The sequence below is a fragment of the Drosophila suzukii genome, chromosome 3 (assembly GCF_043229965.1).
Source record: "Drosophila suzukii chromosome 3, CBGP_Dsuzu_IsoJpt1.0, whole genome shotgun sequence".
Taxonomy (NCBI): domain Eukaryota; kingdom Metazoa; phylum Arthropoda; class Insecta; order Diptera; family Drosophilidae; genus Drosophila; species Drosophila suzukii.
The window spans coordinates 90,692,301-90,708,687 of record NC_092082.1 but is presented as its reverse complement, the minus strand read 5'-3'; the positions used below and the strand labels follow the sequence as shown (position 1 = coordinate 90,708,687).

The 16,387-nt window shown below is 39.1% G+C and overlaps 2 protein-coding genes and 1 long non-coding RNA gene across 4 annotated transcripts in view; 1 reads left to right on the top strand and 2 right to left on the bottom strand.

The window, feature by feature from the left end:
• Positions 1–16,387, bottom strand: part of LOC108015488 (small ribosomal subunit protein eS8) — a 65,477-nt gene that overhangs the window by 25,703 nt on the left and 23,387 nt on the right. The window lies entirely within an intron of this gene.
• LOC139353166 (uncharacterized) lies at positions 5,180–6,121 on the bottom strand. Its single transcript, XR_011604320.1, has 3 exons — positions 5,808–6,121; positions 5,391–5,749; positions 5,180–5,333 (listed from the first exon to the last, which is right to left on the bottom strand). It is a non-coding gene; the product is annotated as an uncharacterized lncRNA (long non-coding RNA).
• On the top strand, positions 7,282–15,279 carry Atg16 (Autophagy-related 16). 2 transcript variants are annotated; one of them, XM_036819443.3, is made up of 10 exons: positions 7,282–7,628; positions 7,756–8,017; positions 8,438–8,600; positions 9,145–9,233; positions 10,128–10,567; positions 10,677–10,819; positions 14,061–14,361; positions 14,417–14,501; positions 14,563–14,706; positions 14,883–15,279. In XM_036819443.3, the coding sequence occupies exons 1-10, from the start codon at positions 7,529–7,531 to the stop codon at positions 14,974–14,976; spliced, it is 1,821 nt and encodes a 606-aa protein (XP_036675338.2). In that variant the 5' UTR covers positions 7,282–7,528; the 3' UTR covers positions 14,977–15,279. The 2 variants fall into 2 exon arrangements, with proteins under 2 accessions (XP_036675338.2, XP_036675337.2); XM_036819442.3 differs by having other exon boundaries at positions 10,104–10,567.

Here is a 16,387-nt window from a genome sequence, read left to right as displayed (position 1 = left end):
TACCATCTAAATCCCAGATGGAACGGAATGGAATCGGAATCGAGTCGAGTCTCTCTCTCTGGTTGGCATTCGCTTTTGCGGTAAAACTGGTTTTTGGGGACTAGTTTACCACAGCTGATACCATACCACCATACACATCGCTATAGCCATAGATATGACCATTTTTCGAGTGCGAAAGGCTTCGCCTATGCAGTACAGGTACTGCGATCCACGATCTGCAGGTGCATGTAGATATGTATGTTTCACTTCTTGAAAATCTTGAACGGCTAACAGCGGTCTGTTAAGTCAAAGGTAAATAAAAGACCACCATGTTTCATTTCCATAGGTGTATGGGGATACTGGAGAGGGGACTTTGGGAGTAGGCTCTGCACTGCATGTTATGGGGAACCAGTTTTTGGCTTTTAGTTTTTTATTCTCTCTTTTGTTTTTAGCTGCATTTGTGTGTTTGGGGGCTGTGTAAAAGTTTTTATTAAAATGTTTTAGGTGATGTTGCTGCGATTTTGTGCAGCAATCTGTGGCCGCAGTTTTCCGAACCCGCTTACCTCACCGATCCGATCCGATCCCGAGGCCGATCCAATCCCGATCCCGATCCCGGTGCATGAATGAAGTTCACTAAAGGGGCAGACAGCATTTTTGTACCTGTCAGGCGGCCACAGAGTCGCATATATGCATATTCCATTCCCATTGTATTGGGACAATGAGACAGTTGCTTTGCTATCCACGAAATTACCATCATATCATTGCGAGGTGTTTGCAGTCGCACACCAAACAAATATTATCATTCTCAACCGGATGCTATAATAGTAATATCGTTACTTAAATATTTTATTATAGCCCCAATCTTTTAGATTGGTCTACCAAACTGGGAATATCTTATGATAATCTTTTAGGATCTAGTTATTTGAAATGTCAAACGATCAGCAAAAGCACCAACTTAATCTGCCTTATAATATTCCCACCCATATGTGAACTAGAGATCCAAACAGCTTTTAACCTAAACAAGTACACAAATCTCCATTGCGGACTCTACCCTAATGCCTTTACAGATTAAGACATGTGCTTAGTGGCTATTAACCCAGTATCTCCATGGTGCTAAAACCCATGGGTTGTTGCCTCCATTTTCATAATTCACTTGAAAAGAAAGTGCAAGGGTTTTCAGCGAAGATGTACATCATTAGGTCGCTTTACTGTTTCTTAACAGCAAAGAGTTAAGCTTTTAGATCTGTCTTTCTAAATGCCCCTAAGCTGCGAATTAATAAAGTTAAGCCCACGGTTTCTAGTTCTTTCGTTATTATAAAAAGGTAGTTTCTTGCAAAATTTATTGAGGGTTCGGATTACCATAATGTGTGTTAGCTCTGCTTTTGTCTTCCGGTTCTGTCAACACTTTTACAATTCGAATGTCCCATTTCCGCGACAATTTGATTCGTTGTGCCGATCAGTTTACTCATTTCAAGATCAGAAAAATGAATGATAATGATTACGATTGGAAAATTCATTACTCTAACAAAAAGTTTTAAATTATAAATATTTTTGAACGGGCTTGCAGATAAAATGTGGTAGATGAACGTGATGGAAAACCAAGATTTCGAAAGGGTATTATTTATTTAAAACAAATTATTGTATTACGTTTAATTATTTAGAAAATTAGAGTTCAATGACCGGGCTTACAACAATTTAACGATGTATTGCAGTAGACTCTGATACCCTACGATCACCGGATACGAAAAGGTTAAATGAAATGTGTCAGCCAAAATTATAAGGTTTCGCTTTAACCATCCTCATAAGCTCGAATTGCTGGTCGCGCCATTTAAAATCAGTTTACCTTCTTGCGAATTCTTGGTTGCATACGTCCGACATATAAAAAAAACGTATCATAATGTGTGGCAATATAGTTAGGTTGTGCAATATAAGCGAAATAATTTGTATTTTTAGCAAATTACGTATTAAAGTCTGCATGTGCAATACATAAAACTGCTTTGTTTCGCGAGTGTTGTTCTTAAACAAGACTTTTAGCTTCTAGAAATGCAAAACCCATAAAGACAATAGTTGGCTAGACATTTATATATTTTAAAAGCTCACCGGTTCGTTAAGTTCTTTGAAAATATATGTGGTTCAGTCACTGAGGTCTGAAAAAAATGTGCAACCTGTTGGCTTCAAGAAAATATTACGCTATCAGCACTAAATGCGAATGAACTAATGAAGCCAAGTAATAAACTGGCTTCAAATTACTTGAGCAGAGCTCTACTTCGACATATAAGTAGCATAAAAATTATGATTGCAATTATAATTTTAAATTTCCTTACTGCTGTAAGCCAAGTTACAAGTCACAACTCACAACGAGTGCATTGTTCTGCCCTCTCACATGATTCTTTCGGCTTTCCAGAGGCTGTTAAATCATTCTTCGCCGCTTTAATTGCTCCACAAAGTACAACTGCATACTGCATTCCTATTCCTGGCCAGCAATAGCAAAAGGAGAAAAAATGACTAAAAGTAACAACAATTCGATTTGGGACCAATGCGCACCAAATAACCAAAAGATGCCTTGCTGGCGGACTGAAACTGAACAATCACTTTGCCCAGATCAGTTTCGGTCCGGCCAAGAAAATATATATATATAAATACATATATAGATGGCAGGGGCGAATGTGTGTGCACAGTTGCGGTCAGAAGAAAAGTACGGAGCGGATGGTAGATTTATAAGGTGGAAATTCAATCCGGTCTCGGCGAGAACGGGGAATACATCTTCTGGATGCTCACGTTATGTGGGGCTTCCCACCTATGTGTTTACACAGAGAGAATAGTTCGAGTTATATGATGGACAATTCATGTTTAACTTATACCATCAATAACTACCCATCCTTAGCCCAACCAAGAGTTACTAACCTTTATGCATTTTGATAACATGTTATATTTTTTGGATATGTGGGTGTTCCTTATGGATTACTGAAAATATTAAACTCATATTACTTGTATCAATCCAATAATTATAATTAACTAGGCTATAAAATGTATACACCTTTATTGGAAGCGGTGGGATTCGAACTCTGACTTAAGTAACCAAAGACAGATATTTTCTCTAAAAAGAGTTCCTAACCCAATGTTTCCATTTAATCAGTGCCAATATTTATGGACTACGATGGTAAGTGATTAAACCTTAAGCATTTATAAAAACTGTAAGCAAAACTTTAGTGTTTTTTTCAGTGTACATACCCGTGTACTAACTTCCTGACCGCAGCTGTACCCGTCCCGCAGCCAGGCCATTAACATTGCTTAATTGAATTAGATTCCGAATGCAGATTATGAGTACCATCGCATGCTCACTCCGGGACAAAGCGAGTATGGGTAGTTCGTAGAGTATAGAACGAATTACGCCGCCACTTCTCAGGCTCCAACGATCCCGATCCCGGACCCAAAGCCAAAGCCAAACCGATGCCATGCAAATAAGTGCCACTCAAATAAAAAGTGCATTTTTGAAATCCTCCTTTATGGGCGGCTTGGCATAAAATTCAGATTTCAAAATATATGAAACCCTTTGCTGGTAATACACCCAACTACGTAGTTCAGTGAACCTGAGTCTAATTAGCCAACATTTCGTACAAAAGCGGTTTCTGTAATCTAATTCGATGGCGTCAGCGGCACTTTGCGAACCACGAAACATTTCTGCAGCCAAAAACGAGCAGAAGCAGAGAGACTTGTACATTGGCCACTCGATTCCATTCGATTCGATTCGATTGCACTGCACTGCAGCATTGGGGCATTTGGTATTAAAGGCCAACAATTGTGGCATGTCCTAGTGACAGCCTCGCCACAAATGCTAGTGCAATACTAGCCACAAGCGACTGCGAGCGTCGTGCCACGAACGTAGGAGCTGCTGCTTCATTAGTTATGCATTAAGCATACGATATGTTGTACAACCCGGCTACAATGGCCAAAAGGGTACATGTCCTTCTTTATGGGGCTTGCGTGGATGGGTGTTGTCATTAGGGTGACGTTCTTGATTACCCAATTTATTCGTAGTACCGACAGACTCCCATTAAAAACTGAAGAGGGGGCACTACATGTTAGTAATATCTGAATATATGGGGGGTGTCACACAAATCACTAGGGTTTTGAAGCAACTGTTCAATGTAATTTTAGAGGCTTAAAACTTTTTGAGTAAATTTATTATACTTCTAAATTACAAATATATTGTTGGATACTTCAGGACACCTAAAATTCCATTTAAATTTTAAAACCCGAGTGATTTGTAAGATACTCTCGATAATGATACAAATTACTTATACCTTTGGGAGTCATAACCTTGAACGCATATTCTTTATTTATCGACTGAACGGAATATTTTTTGAGATACTTGAGATACTATAATATTATTATCAATATATTAAATATCTAGAAAGAAAATATTAAAAAAAATAACTTTTTAAAAACATATGTTTTATGATCTACGTAGATAGAATAAGAGATTTTTTGGTGATCAGTTTTAAATGATAAATTCGTATATAAGTTGCCTATATTTAAAGACTAGATTTGAGAGATAGGAAACTTGAAGAGTATTGTTTTAGTGGACTTAGCTGTGCGTATGTCCTTCGATTTGAGTAGAAAATTTTATATATTTAGGTATTGATAAGCACATTCAAGAGTTCAAACAACGTCAGCCATTTCAATCAAACCCTTATTATTTTGAAATTACATTCAATAGCCAATTAATGGATAGCCTTTCAAGTGTAACCAGGTTTCGGTGACCCACGCGGGTGCACCTTTCCTGTTTTCCCGCATTGGGCTGCTGCAGTCAATCTTTTTGTGGGATGTCCAGCTCCCTGTTAACTGCGTGCAATTCGTGGGGGTTCGTATGTCGCTTAAAAATTTTAATTGCCTTTGCGTGTTTAGAAAACTTACACGTACGTATGTTCTGCGTAGTTTAGCAGCTGACCAAATGCCACGGCGGCTTTCTAGTCGCTCCAGGGGATATGTCTGCAGAGGTATATTGAAGTCTATTTTCACACTTCCAGCACACGATCTCTAATGCTTATCGATGTGGATTAAAATTGAAAGGAATTTCTGGGAGATTATTACAGCATTTATTGATATAAACGCACTGCAACGAATTTGGAAGAAAGGCTTTGGAAAAATAAGATATATGTAAAATGTCCGCTTTGATTCAAGTGAAAGTGCTTGTTACCAACACAGTTCCTTACTTTTATAACGATTATGATTACCATGTAAAATAGTTTATTTGGTTACAAAAGCTCCTTGGTGTAATATTGAGCACTTAAAATTTAAAAATATCAATGTGACTAAAATTCAACAGAGTTTTCTATCCAGTTTTAATAATCCTGAAATATTTTAAGATATTATGATTTTGAAAAGGTTGTTTACTAACAAAACTCTACCGAATTGGCCGCTCAAATTGTTGGCGCTGTTTTTTTTCTAGACGGCACCAAAGACGGGTTGCTTTTTTTAAAAGATCCCTGGCCTCAAGATTAGAGTATAATTTTTGAAACTTGCGTAGAAAGTATATATAGGCAATGGCAGAGCCCAAAGGATTCGGGTCTCGCCTGATTTGCAACGGACTTGCTTTCGGCTTCTGCTGACTCTTTTTGGATTTTCGTGGGATCCTTTTCTTCGTAGAATCCTTCTTGCGAGCATACGGAGAGCGCCTTGCACAAGCTTTTCCCCGATTAGAATTTGCATTAGTAGAATGATTTTCAGACGTTTTAGGTGGGCTTTTTATAACGATTACAGGTTGTTCCTAATGTATTTATGATATATGATGTATACGTTTTAAATTTAGACATTTGTATATTTACCATATTTTTTTTAAAGCGTTCCTTTTTGTTGAGGGGCATCTTACTCCATTGCCTAGCGCCAAAACGTATAATTTCCTGTGGAGATAATTCACGGAATCGCCGTTTGTATTCTCTTAAAAAGTTCAGGTAGCCATTGGGAGAAATGCGCTCTACTTTCTGGTACTTGTAAATGGTTTTACAACTGGCTTTTCCACGCTTTTTCCCCTTCATAATTGTTTTTTGTATAAGCCTATATTTTTTTTCTCCCAATATACCAGATTCGTCTATACCTTAATACTATTTCTGATTTAGAAGGCGTTCTCCCAGTTAACTTGGGTATTTATGACTGTTACAAGTTTTCATTTGGAATTTGTTTATAATTTTAAACACAAATCGCAAATTAAGAAATCGTGAAGAGTTTATAAAAATTTTTGAGCATTGAGAGCTGCATAACCACATCATTATCTACTTTTTTCAAAAATTATTTTATACGAATAAACCAAAAAAAAGCATAACCTTAGTTATCGTGAGTCTATCATTCATATAAAAACGAGTTTAGAAAATCAAAATTTCTTATAAATAGAGCTTAGAAAATATAATTAAAAAAATAAAAGTAATTTTAAATATGGCTTCTTATCAAGCAGTTTGTACTGCCGGTTTTATTCACCTTGTACTCGGAATTTCGGTATACCTTTCGCAACCTTCTGATGGCTGTTCACCTGCTCCGAAATTGGGAGGCTGGATTTTTGTGGGAGCTCTTGGGCTCTTGGCCACTGATATTAAAATGTATCCGGATCGTTATATGCACCTGCCGTATTCCATACAGTTTCTGGTGGAGACGATCGGATCTTTGGCTATCCTGGAGTTCTTTTCGATCGTGGTTTGGTGCATGCTGGAACAACTGATTCACCATCTGGTGAGGTTGCTTATTCTATCCTTGGGAATGAACGGCGAGACTTACCTGGCTTTTGAGTATTGGCTCCTTTTAATTCCCACCACTGTTCTGGCCGTCACTCTATTTATTATTATGAAAATGGCCGTTTTACCCCTCTTCGATATCAAGTCAGTCTATGAAAAGCAGGAAATAAAGGTGCATCTGGACAAGGATGTTTACATTGATCTGGTTAGTCAAAATATGCGAAAATTGGAAAAGTATCATCGTCGGTATAAAAATAAATTAAAAATGTGAATTGGAGTACAAATTTAATGTATGCTTGTGAACACAAAAGTAATATATGTTTGTATAATAACATCGGCTTATAAATAATATAATAAAACAATTATTTCCTTCTTTGAATTTGAAAATCTGTTTTATTTCACTTTTAACGGTTTAACCGTTCGATTTAACCGTTTCCCAATAAATAGCGGGGACACCATCCTCAAATAGCGAGTACACCACCCTTTTTGGTATATTTTAAAATATACTTACGGTATTAAAAGTATATTTCTTAGGGGCGGGCGGTATAATTTATCGATAACTACGCGGTTGCTCTGGGTCCACCTCTAATGAACAGCTGAATAGAATAACAATAATCACAAATTGAACCACCTGAGTTAAAAACAATTATGCGATTTAACGCAGCCGTCTTATAGCGCCCGTGCCACGCCCACACGCGATGCGAACAGGCGACCAAGCCAAGGTGTCGCCACGAATCCTGCAACCGAGAACCGAAGCCGAGCGTCGGGAATCCAGAGTGCGGAGCACCCAGTAGTAAATTCCGGGGAAAACACATTAAAACAGTATGTCTACGGAGGAGCATGTGTGGCGAGCGCATGTTGTGCGACGACTGCGCGAGCGGAACCGCAAGGAGTGCGACAACTTCAAGGAGATCATCGAGCAAAGTAAGAATCTGGGTCGTAAAGCGGGGCCAGCGGAGCACCCCAGTTGACCTCCGAATCCGAATCGTCTGCTCTCCAAACTTCATGGTCACTCACTCACACTTTAATTACCCGCATCATCATCTTGCAGACAACCGACTGATCGACCATGTGGCGCAGCTGAAGGCGGACAACCTTAAGATCTCTGTGGAAAACGAACAGCTACGCAGCGCGGTGTCAACAGGTGGCACCGGTTCCAACGTGGCCATCGCCACGCTCGAGAAGAAGCTGCTCAGCCAGCAGGAGGAGCTCACCGACCTGCACAAACGCAAGGGCGAGAATTCCCAGATGATCGTCGATCTCAACCAGAAGGTCGAGCAGCAAAGGATCATAATTTCCGAAAAGGAGCACAGGTAGGTAGAGAGGATGTTCCGGGTCGAGCGCCAAGAAAGTTCGAACCTGGGGTTGGATTAGATTGTTTGAAATTTGACATTAGCTATGGTTATTTTGTTTACCGATTTTATTGGCATTGAGTCATAATCATACAACTTAGTCAACGTTTTAATTATTCCAAGTTAATGACTAAGATCAGACTTCAAAAGTACAGTACAAGTTAAAATAAAACAGTTTTTATGTTTTCCAGTTCTTTTTACTAAATTAATAGAGTTTAATTTTGTTAAGTCTGAAAATACTATAAAAAATAGTTAAGTTTACCATAATTTATAAAAAACATCGCCTCAATGTAGTGCAACATTTAGCCTAGGAAAATAAATAGAACATCATGTATGTGAACATATATTTTTACCAGACACTAATATATCATTTTCTTTTAGCCTTGCAGAACAGCAGACGAATAACAATCGATTGCGCGCTGAAGTGCAGCTACTTCACTCGAATTTGGAGGAACTCAAAAAACTGAACAACACCATGTTAGATGAACATACAGCGCTTCAATTGGCATTTAGCTCCCTCGAGGACAAATTGAGAGGAGTACAAGTAAGTGGTTCGAATTGTTCACTTCTATATTCCCACACAGTCACTATTGCTTTGGTTTAGTTGACTTAAAACACTTAAAAAAGAAAATTCTTCGTATCTGCTTAAATTTTGGTAAACAATTATTGTTGATAAACCATTTAAAAGCGCTAAAGCCACATCAAGTTTTATAATAGTGTATATATATTCTGAAAGGGTATTTTTATTATCAAAGAGTGGTTACTCATTTGTTGTTAAATTCTATTTATCAATTAAAATTAAAGATTTGTTTGTTCAAAGTTCCCAATAAAATAATTTTATTGGCACTTACTCGAGGCTTCCGAATCCAATTGAGAAAGTGGATTTGTACAGTATTTGGCTCGTTCGATAAATATATTGCAGATGGCTCGTATACAGTCGGGGAAAAGCTTGCTATCTTTTCGATTTCGATCCAGTAGCATATTAGCGTTCAACGCGGAAAACAGCACAGCCGCGCTAAATATTTGCATATATTCTAAATATGAAAAAGCGTCTACTTAAAAGCTTTTCCTTCTCTTGCAATTCACAGGATGAAAATCGTCGTTTACTGGAACGACTTATGCAATACAAGTCAAAGGATGCCGACAAGTTGAACGAGGAAAACGAGAGCATAATAAGGTACGTCGATCGAAAAATAAAAGCATCTTAACTCTATTATCATGCAAAACATAACGTTTAATATTACTTATCTCTTCGATCATTAATATACATGTATATAAATGCATTTTCGTAACAAGATAGGTACAGCGGATACATATGAAATGGTTAATCGCGAAGCTTATCTAATGCTTATAAAAGAGTTTGATAAAAGTTCCATGTAAACTGTTAACAAATACATACAAAATATACGATTATTCCACGGATTAGGCATCATTTGACATTTTTTTGCAACATCACACATAAAACAGCAGATTGTTATTAAATTTTTTAGAATGAATAAAATTGCTTTTAAATAAAGGAAACTATAAACCTTAGTAGCCATTATCCACCGACAAAAGTTAAGAGCAGACAATAAAATAATGGCATTTTCATGTCATTAACAAGACAGCAAATTTTTGAAAATTCCAGAATATAAGTCCTTTCCAAATAGAGAATTTAATTAAACAGGAAAAAAATAACTAAGGCATGTGTAGGCTATTATCTTAATACCCGATTAGAGATTACAGTGCCCATCCACCTGACCGCTGATCACCTAGTTGTGTTAATAAAAACCACTTTATTGCCCACCCACCCAACGTCATGCAAGCAAGTTAACCGAAAAATGCGGAGCACGGGAACTACCAATACGTAAAGGTTTACGGAAAACTACACAAAAACTGCATGTAATAAATATTTACCAATATATTATTATGTACTAACACCCTAACAAACGCCAAGGAGTAGAACGGACCATTTAGACGAATATTATCGATTGTGTCATTCATTCTGATTTGCTCCTTTTTATTTTTGGTTTAATATAAATGTATAACCGTTTTTGAACATATCTAGAAAAAGACTGCCGTCAATTTTCAGGAAACGTTCGGCCAAACTGAAACGTGACCTCGAAGACGCGGTCCGTGAGCCCGGCTCCTCGTCCAGCAATACCGCCTCCTCGCCCGGCGCCGCATCCTTGCAGCGCAACTCCAGTCCCGCCCAATTCGTTGGGGGTCTCATCGGCGACGAGGACTTCGACGAGGCAGCGATGAATGGCGCCATGGAGGCCATAGGTCTCGATGATAATGAATATATTAGCGCTCGTTTTACAGCAGGCGCCGAGATTGGCGAGAACTCCCGTGCTTCCATCGACACCCTGAAGGCCACGGGCTACATGGGTCAGGCCAATCCGACCAAGATCCTAATGAAATTCGAGGCACACGAGAACGAGTCGCACGCGGTGCGCTGGAGTCCCGTGGAGCGGATGGTGGCCACCGGTGGCGCTGATCGCAAAGTCAAACTTTGGGATATTGGCAAAAGTGAGTCGATAGTCGTACATTTGTTGTATTATTATTTTAAAAATATGTTGATCTGTTCCAGATTAATAATAATGTAAATAATTCTAATGAAACCAATTTGTCATTTCAGATTCCACCGAACCACGTGCAATTTTAAGCGGGAGCAGTGCAGGGATTAATTCCGTAGACTTCGATTCAACAGGTGCCTATATATTGGGCACCTCCAACGACTACGGTGCCAGAGTATGGACAGTAATGGATAATCGATTAAGGGTAAGTAAAATGTTTGTTTATTTCTAAAATTGAATAATAGGGTATCAGAAACAGTATTTGCCATAGGCCTGCTTTATTTAAACAAAAGCGAAACGCATATTAACATAATATATATGAGGGAAAACACCCTTTCGGTTTCGTCGACTAGTCTAAACGCTATATATTCTTTTTATTATAATATAAGTGTGTGATTTGCATTGCGATTAGAGGTTGAACTTTTGTACTTACTCACCCGCAAGTTTACGAGATTTTCTCAGAGATGAATCGTTAAATTAATTCTAAAAATGCATGGATTTCTTAAGCTTAAACATATAGGGGTAACATTTTAATGGAAATATTTCGTTCTTGCTAAACAATTAGACTACGCTAGAATGGGCATAACATTACTTTCCGTTTCTATTGTGCCTCTAAGCAGATTGAAAAACCAACTTCTTTGATGCCTTGATTTATAAAGAATTTTCAGCCCTCGTGATAATTCTTTTTCGCCTTTGTTTACTCAAGTTGGTATGTACATACGTTCTCGTACATACATATATGCCCACATTCATACCAATGTCAATGTTTATAAATAAATTTTGCATGTTTGCCGCTTTCTAACTCGGAAAAAAGGCGAAAAGTAAACAAGTAAACATTACAGAGACGCTGATGGCAAACAAAAGTGTTTACTGATATAGTAAATAAGGCACTTTAGCCATGATATATGCCTGCTGGTAGAACGATCTTAAGAATGATTGGAGAAATGATTTCATGCATCTTAACAAGGTTTCCTAGAAGCCTTCTTAAAATGGTTAGTTTATAAGGGATCAGTCTGCTCTTACACTAAAGATTGGTTTATTTAGGGATATCTTCAGTTCTTATTATTTCATATTTTAAGACAGGAAGTATATGGACTTAAATTGAATGATGAAATGGTTGCTTGAACTCTTATTGTTAAACTAAAGAAAAGGTTAGAAAACTGTAGATTTAGGTTCTGCAAACCTTTAAGAAGCGTTTATTATTCCGCAGCCTTATCGAAAGAATCATTTTCAATTGGCGGTCATAAATAAAAGTCGTCTATGAAAGCCAAGAGGGGAAACTGGCCGATACATTGGCAGTTGGCCTGAATTGCAGTAGAATAATCTTTCTTACCCCAAGGTTCATCTCTCGCCTGGTCAGGCGAGATCCGCAACTTCATCCATTTATGCTGCACATCGTCAACATGCGAATAAACATACAAGTGCAGTTCTTCCTGCTATTCTCCGCCAGCTGCAGCCTCCCAGCCTCCCAGCCACCCAACCACCCAACCATCCTCCATCCGTGTGATACACCGACTCTTCTGACTCTTCTCTTCTAACTGGTATTTCTGGATTGACATTTAAACGGTTCTTTTGCGCACAACTGGAAACTGTAACTGAAGAATAGCGCCGCTGCGCTGCAGCATTAAAATGAGCACACTGACTTGTACGGCCTCTGGCCACAATGCGATCAAACAGCCAACTGATTGCCGATTGCCGATTGCCGAGTTATTATCATTAATACTTGCGCCTTTTTTACGATTCGTACTTCAACTTTTCACACACCGTAAACGCTGCAGCTTTATGCGGGAGAGTTTCTATTAGTCATAAAATCATAATTGCAGTCGATGCATTTTGCCTAGTCTGAGATATTAAAACTCAAAATACTTTGGGAATTGTCTACCACTAATTGGCTTTATGAGCTTGTTGCCAAAGAATGTCCCAAGGTGCTATGTTGTACAGCAAGAAATGGCTTAGCAAAAAGTATTGGGTTCGCAAAGCATTACTGACTCTATAAATTTTTATTAAAGATTAAACAATTGCACCCATAGGGAAATTAGATCATTTAACCTTTTTAATCTTGGGTTAGAAAATGTAATTAAATAATACAAAATCTAATTGACCACTTATAAATATTAACTATACATAATTGAATCAATCGTTTTAAGAGCTCCCAGGTGTCATGGTTATTTATGTTCGTGTCATATTAGACCCCAGCAATATGTCATGCATTAAAATGTTTTGCTTAATTTATGGCTATCGAAAAAGAGGACATTTCCACCTTTCCTACCACGCAGGCATTCCGATAAAATGCGGAGTGGTTGGCAGAATTTTAAACTCACCGGTTCTGTGGACAACACGTTTTCGAAGCCAAATTTAAACCGCTGGTTTGGTTCTTCAAATAAGACTGTTTAAGAGAACATTTCAATCCATGTTATTAGTTAGAAACCGGCCTCTTGAAGCGGCCTCTTCTTAAAGACCAAGCCACTCTTCTCTCCGATTCTCCGCTCTCCAAGTCTCCAATTCTGCGGGAGAACTGGGCTCCAGTCAAACATGTTTGACACACCTTCGCTATAAGGCGGAGAGACCACTGCGTTTCAAGCCACACTGCGCGTACATTGACCGTTCGACTTGACCGGTTGCCGGTTGAGACTCGGACTTGGAGGCTCTTTAATTAAGAGAAAAAGAGTCTTCACTCCCCTAAAGGGCAGCCCCATGGAACGGGCTTAACTTGGCAATTAGTAAAAGACTTTTATTATATATTTAATAGGTTAACCAGCAGCCCGCAATTCCCTTTTCTGGCATTGCCAATCTGGTCTACGGATTTATAGATCCTTTCCTTATCCTAATTGTAAATTTTATATCACTACCGACACGACAGACAGCTTCCTCGAAATTCTCATAAATCAACAATTTCTCCGATCACCAGGAAGACTTTACATCTTATCTGGTTTCTTGTTGCCACTATTAAGCATCTTGGTTGAAAGATAAATAATCGAGATTTACAGTTCTCTAAGCGAGAATCCCAGTGTCAATGACTTTAATTCAAGTACGTAGCTCTGGAGGAGAGGCAAATATGTCCCACCATGCGACCTATGTCAATAAATTTTCTACGGCAGTTATGCGTGGTGTTTTTTAAGATCCTTGTTTATAACGCCGTAATTAAATGTCTACCGTCTCTTTAATGTCTGCGGACACTTTTTAATTGCTCGCCGTTCTAGTGAAAGATACTTAGCTAGAGTAATTAGCCGGTTTCCAGCGGAGGGTACACATATGATGCCAGGCCAGAAAAGGTGTTGGCGGTCGGTCTTCTGCCTCGAGTAGTCATTGTATTCCTTTGTGTTTCCTACGCTACCTACAACTAAGATGCTGAGTGCCGAGATTGAGATCTTTATAAAGTGATGTTTGCCCTATAACGTAATTCCCCGCTAACTGTATGTCTTCTCTGGCATTCCCCACTATTGAAGCACACGCTGACGGGTCACAGTGGCAAAGTGATGGCTGCCAAATACGTCCAAGAGCCCATTAAAGTGGTGACCGGAAGCCATGATCGCACTCTAAAGATCTGGGATTTGCGCAGTATCGCCTGTATAGAGACGAAATTCGCCGGATCAAGTTGCAATGATCTCGTGACCACCGACAGCCTGGGCTCAACGATAATCAGCGGGCACTACGATAAGAAGATCCGGTTCTGGGATATACGCACGGAAAAGCAGGCAGATGATGTCTTGATGCCGGCCAAAATCACCTCTCTGGACTTGTCAAAGGGCAAGTACTTATGATCCCCCATCTTGATCATAATTATAATGTACTACTTCAACAGATTGCAATTACCTCATATGCTCTGTAAGAGATGATACTATTAAATTATTAGATTTACGCAAAAATCAAGTTATATCCACGTTTACGTAAGTTTTATAATTGGGATCTGGAACCCAGGCAGAGGCTAACCTTGATTTATTTCTACAGAAACGAACACTTTAAAATCAGCTGTGATTTTGCTCGGGCTTCTTTCAACTCGAGCGGCCTAAAGATTGCATGTGGATCAGCGGATGGCGCTATATATATTTGGAATGTGAATGGTTTCCTAGAAGCCACTCTCAAGGGACACAGGTGGGTAGTAAAATATTTAATAGTGGGTCGTATTGCAGCCCAGGGACCGAGCTCTTAAAGGAGTCTTCAAGCCCCAGAGGAAGTGCCCAATTATACCTAGGTTTACGTCCTTTCCCTGTGCTTTTATTGAGCATAATCCTAGCACATCTTTATTATTTTTTGCTTTCATTTCACAGCACTGCCGTGAACGCGGTCAGTTGGAGCCCCAACAATAACTTGCTGGCTTCCGTTGGAAAGAACAAACGATGCACTATCTATTCGGATTCATAACCCCAAATGTTGCCATAAAACCGTCAGTCAGTTCCATTTCACTGAAACGCTTAAAAGTCAGAGCTGTAATTATAGAACGGCCTTGCGGAGTCTGCTGTAAATAGTAAATTCGGTTGGCGAATGGTCAAGGTAAATCATCCCGTGCCGACTGTTTTTAATAATTTTATTTGATTATTTTATTTATACTTGAAACGGATATAGTATACAAATTGTATCAATTCATATATTAATCTAAGTACATGTTTTCCTATTGTAAAAATAAAAAATATATATGGGGTTGCATATACGACCAATCTTAAAGAAGAGCGGCGTTTAAATCCCTTATTATTTTTTACAGCAAGATGACATGAAACCACAAAAGAATCGCGTTTCTGAATAGAAATTAAATTGGGGCAGCGTCAACCCAATAATTCTATGGCCTTCAGTTTTTATGTAGGAACCAGTTACCTTCTGCGACATTAAATGCTTTTTCTTTCACCAGCACCTGTGGTTTAGCCATAAAAGAAAAACACGACGATTTCAGACAATAAAGCTCAGCCAGCAAAACTTCTTGGGCATCCTTCGAACGTGATGCATTTTAATTTCTGCATATGTGATCAATTCTTAGCACGAATGCTGTGCCATTGGCGAGAACACATCCAATTATTTCGTGTGCTGACGGAGCACAATCGACACTGGGGAATCTCTAATTGAGCGAGGAAAATAACCACGGCACCATCATTACAAATCTAACGTACATTCATTTTTATCGCCTTGCATGCATGCTTTAATTAAGAATCTTTCCAGATTATGCCTGAAAAACAACTACAACTTAGCGTTAAGTACCGCCAGAGCGATCTAAAATCTTAAGTACTCGGTACTGCAACCCTGGGTACTCTAGGTACTGGGTACCACTCGAGGTAATGTCGTTGAAGGCGCATTGCTAAGTAAATTAATTGAGAGAGAAGAGGAATCCAGTCACCCAACTGGACAGATGAGAAGGAGGAGGAGGAGCCAGATGCTAGATGCCAGAAGCCAGGAGCTAAGTGACGGGCAGACGATTGGACGTGGACAGGAGTCACTTTCCCGTATGCGAGAGCGTTCCTCCAGCAGATAAAGATACAAATCTGCACGAAGCCTGTTTCCTGTTGTGCTGAGGGTGCATTTATTTGCATGATTCACACAAGCACTGCGGCTAACGATACTTATACAGCTGCTGGATCTTCGTACAGGTGTACGCCATCACCATCTACTGGGTACTCCAAACTCTAAGCTCTAAACTCCATACTCCATACTGCATACTGCATACTGCATACTCCATACTCCATAATGAAGATGGGACGTCGAGTCGCTGGGAAAACTTACGAAAACAAGCACGACATTTGGACCTTTCTGCCTTTCTGCCCACATCGAAAAGTGAATCGCTGCCTTC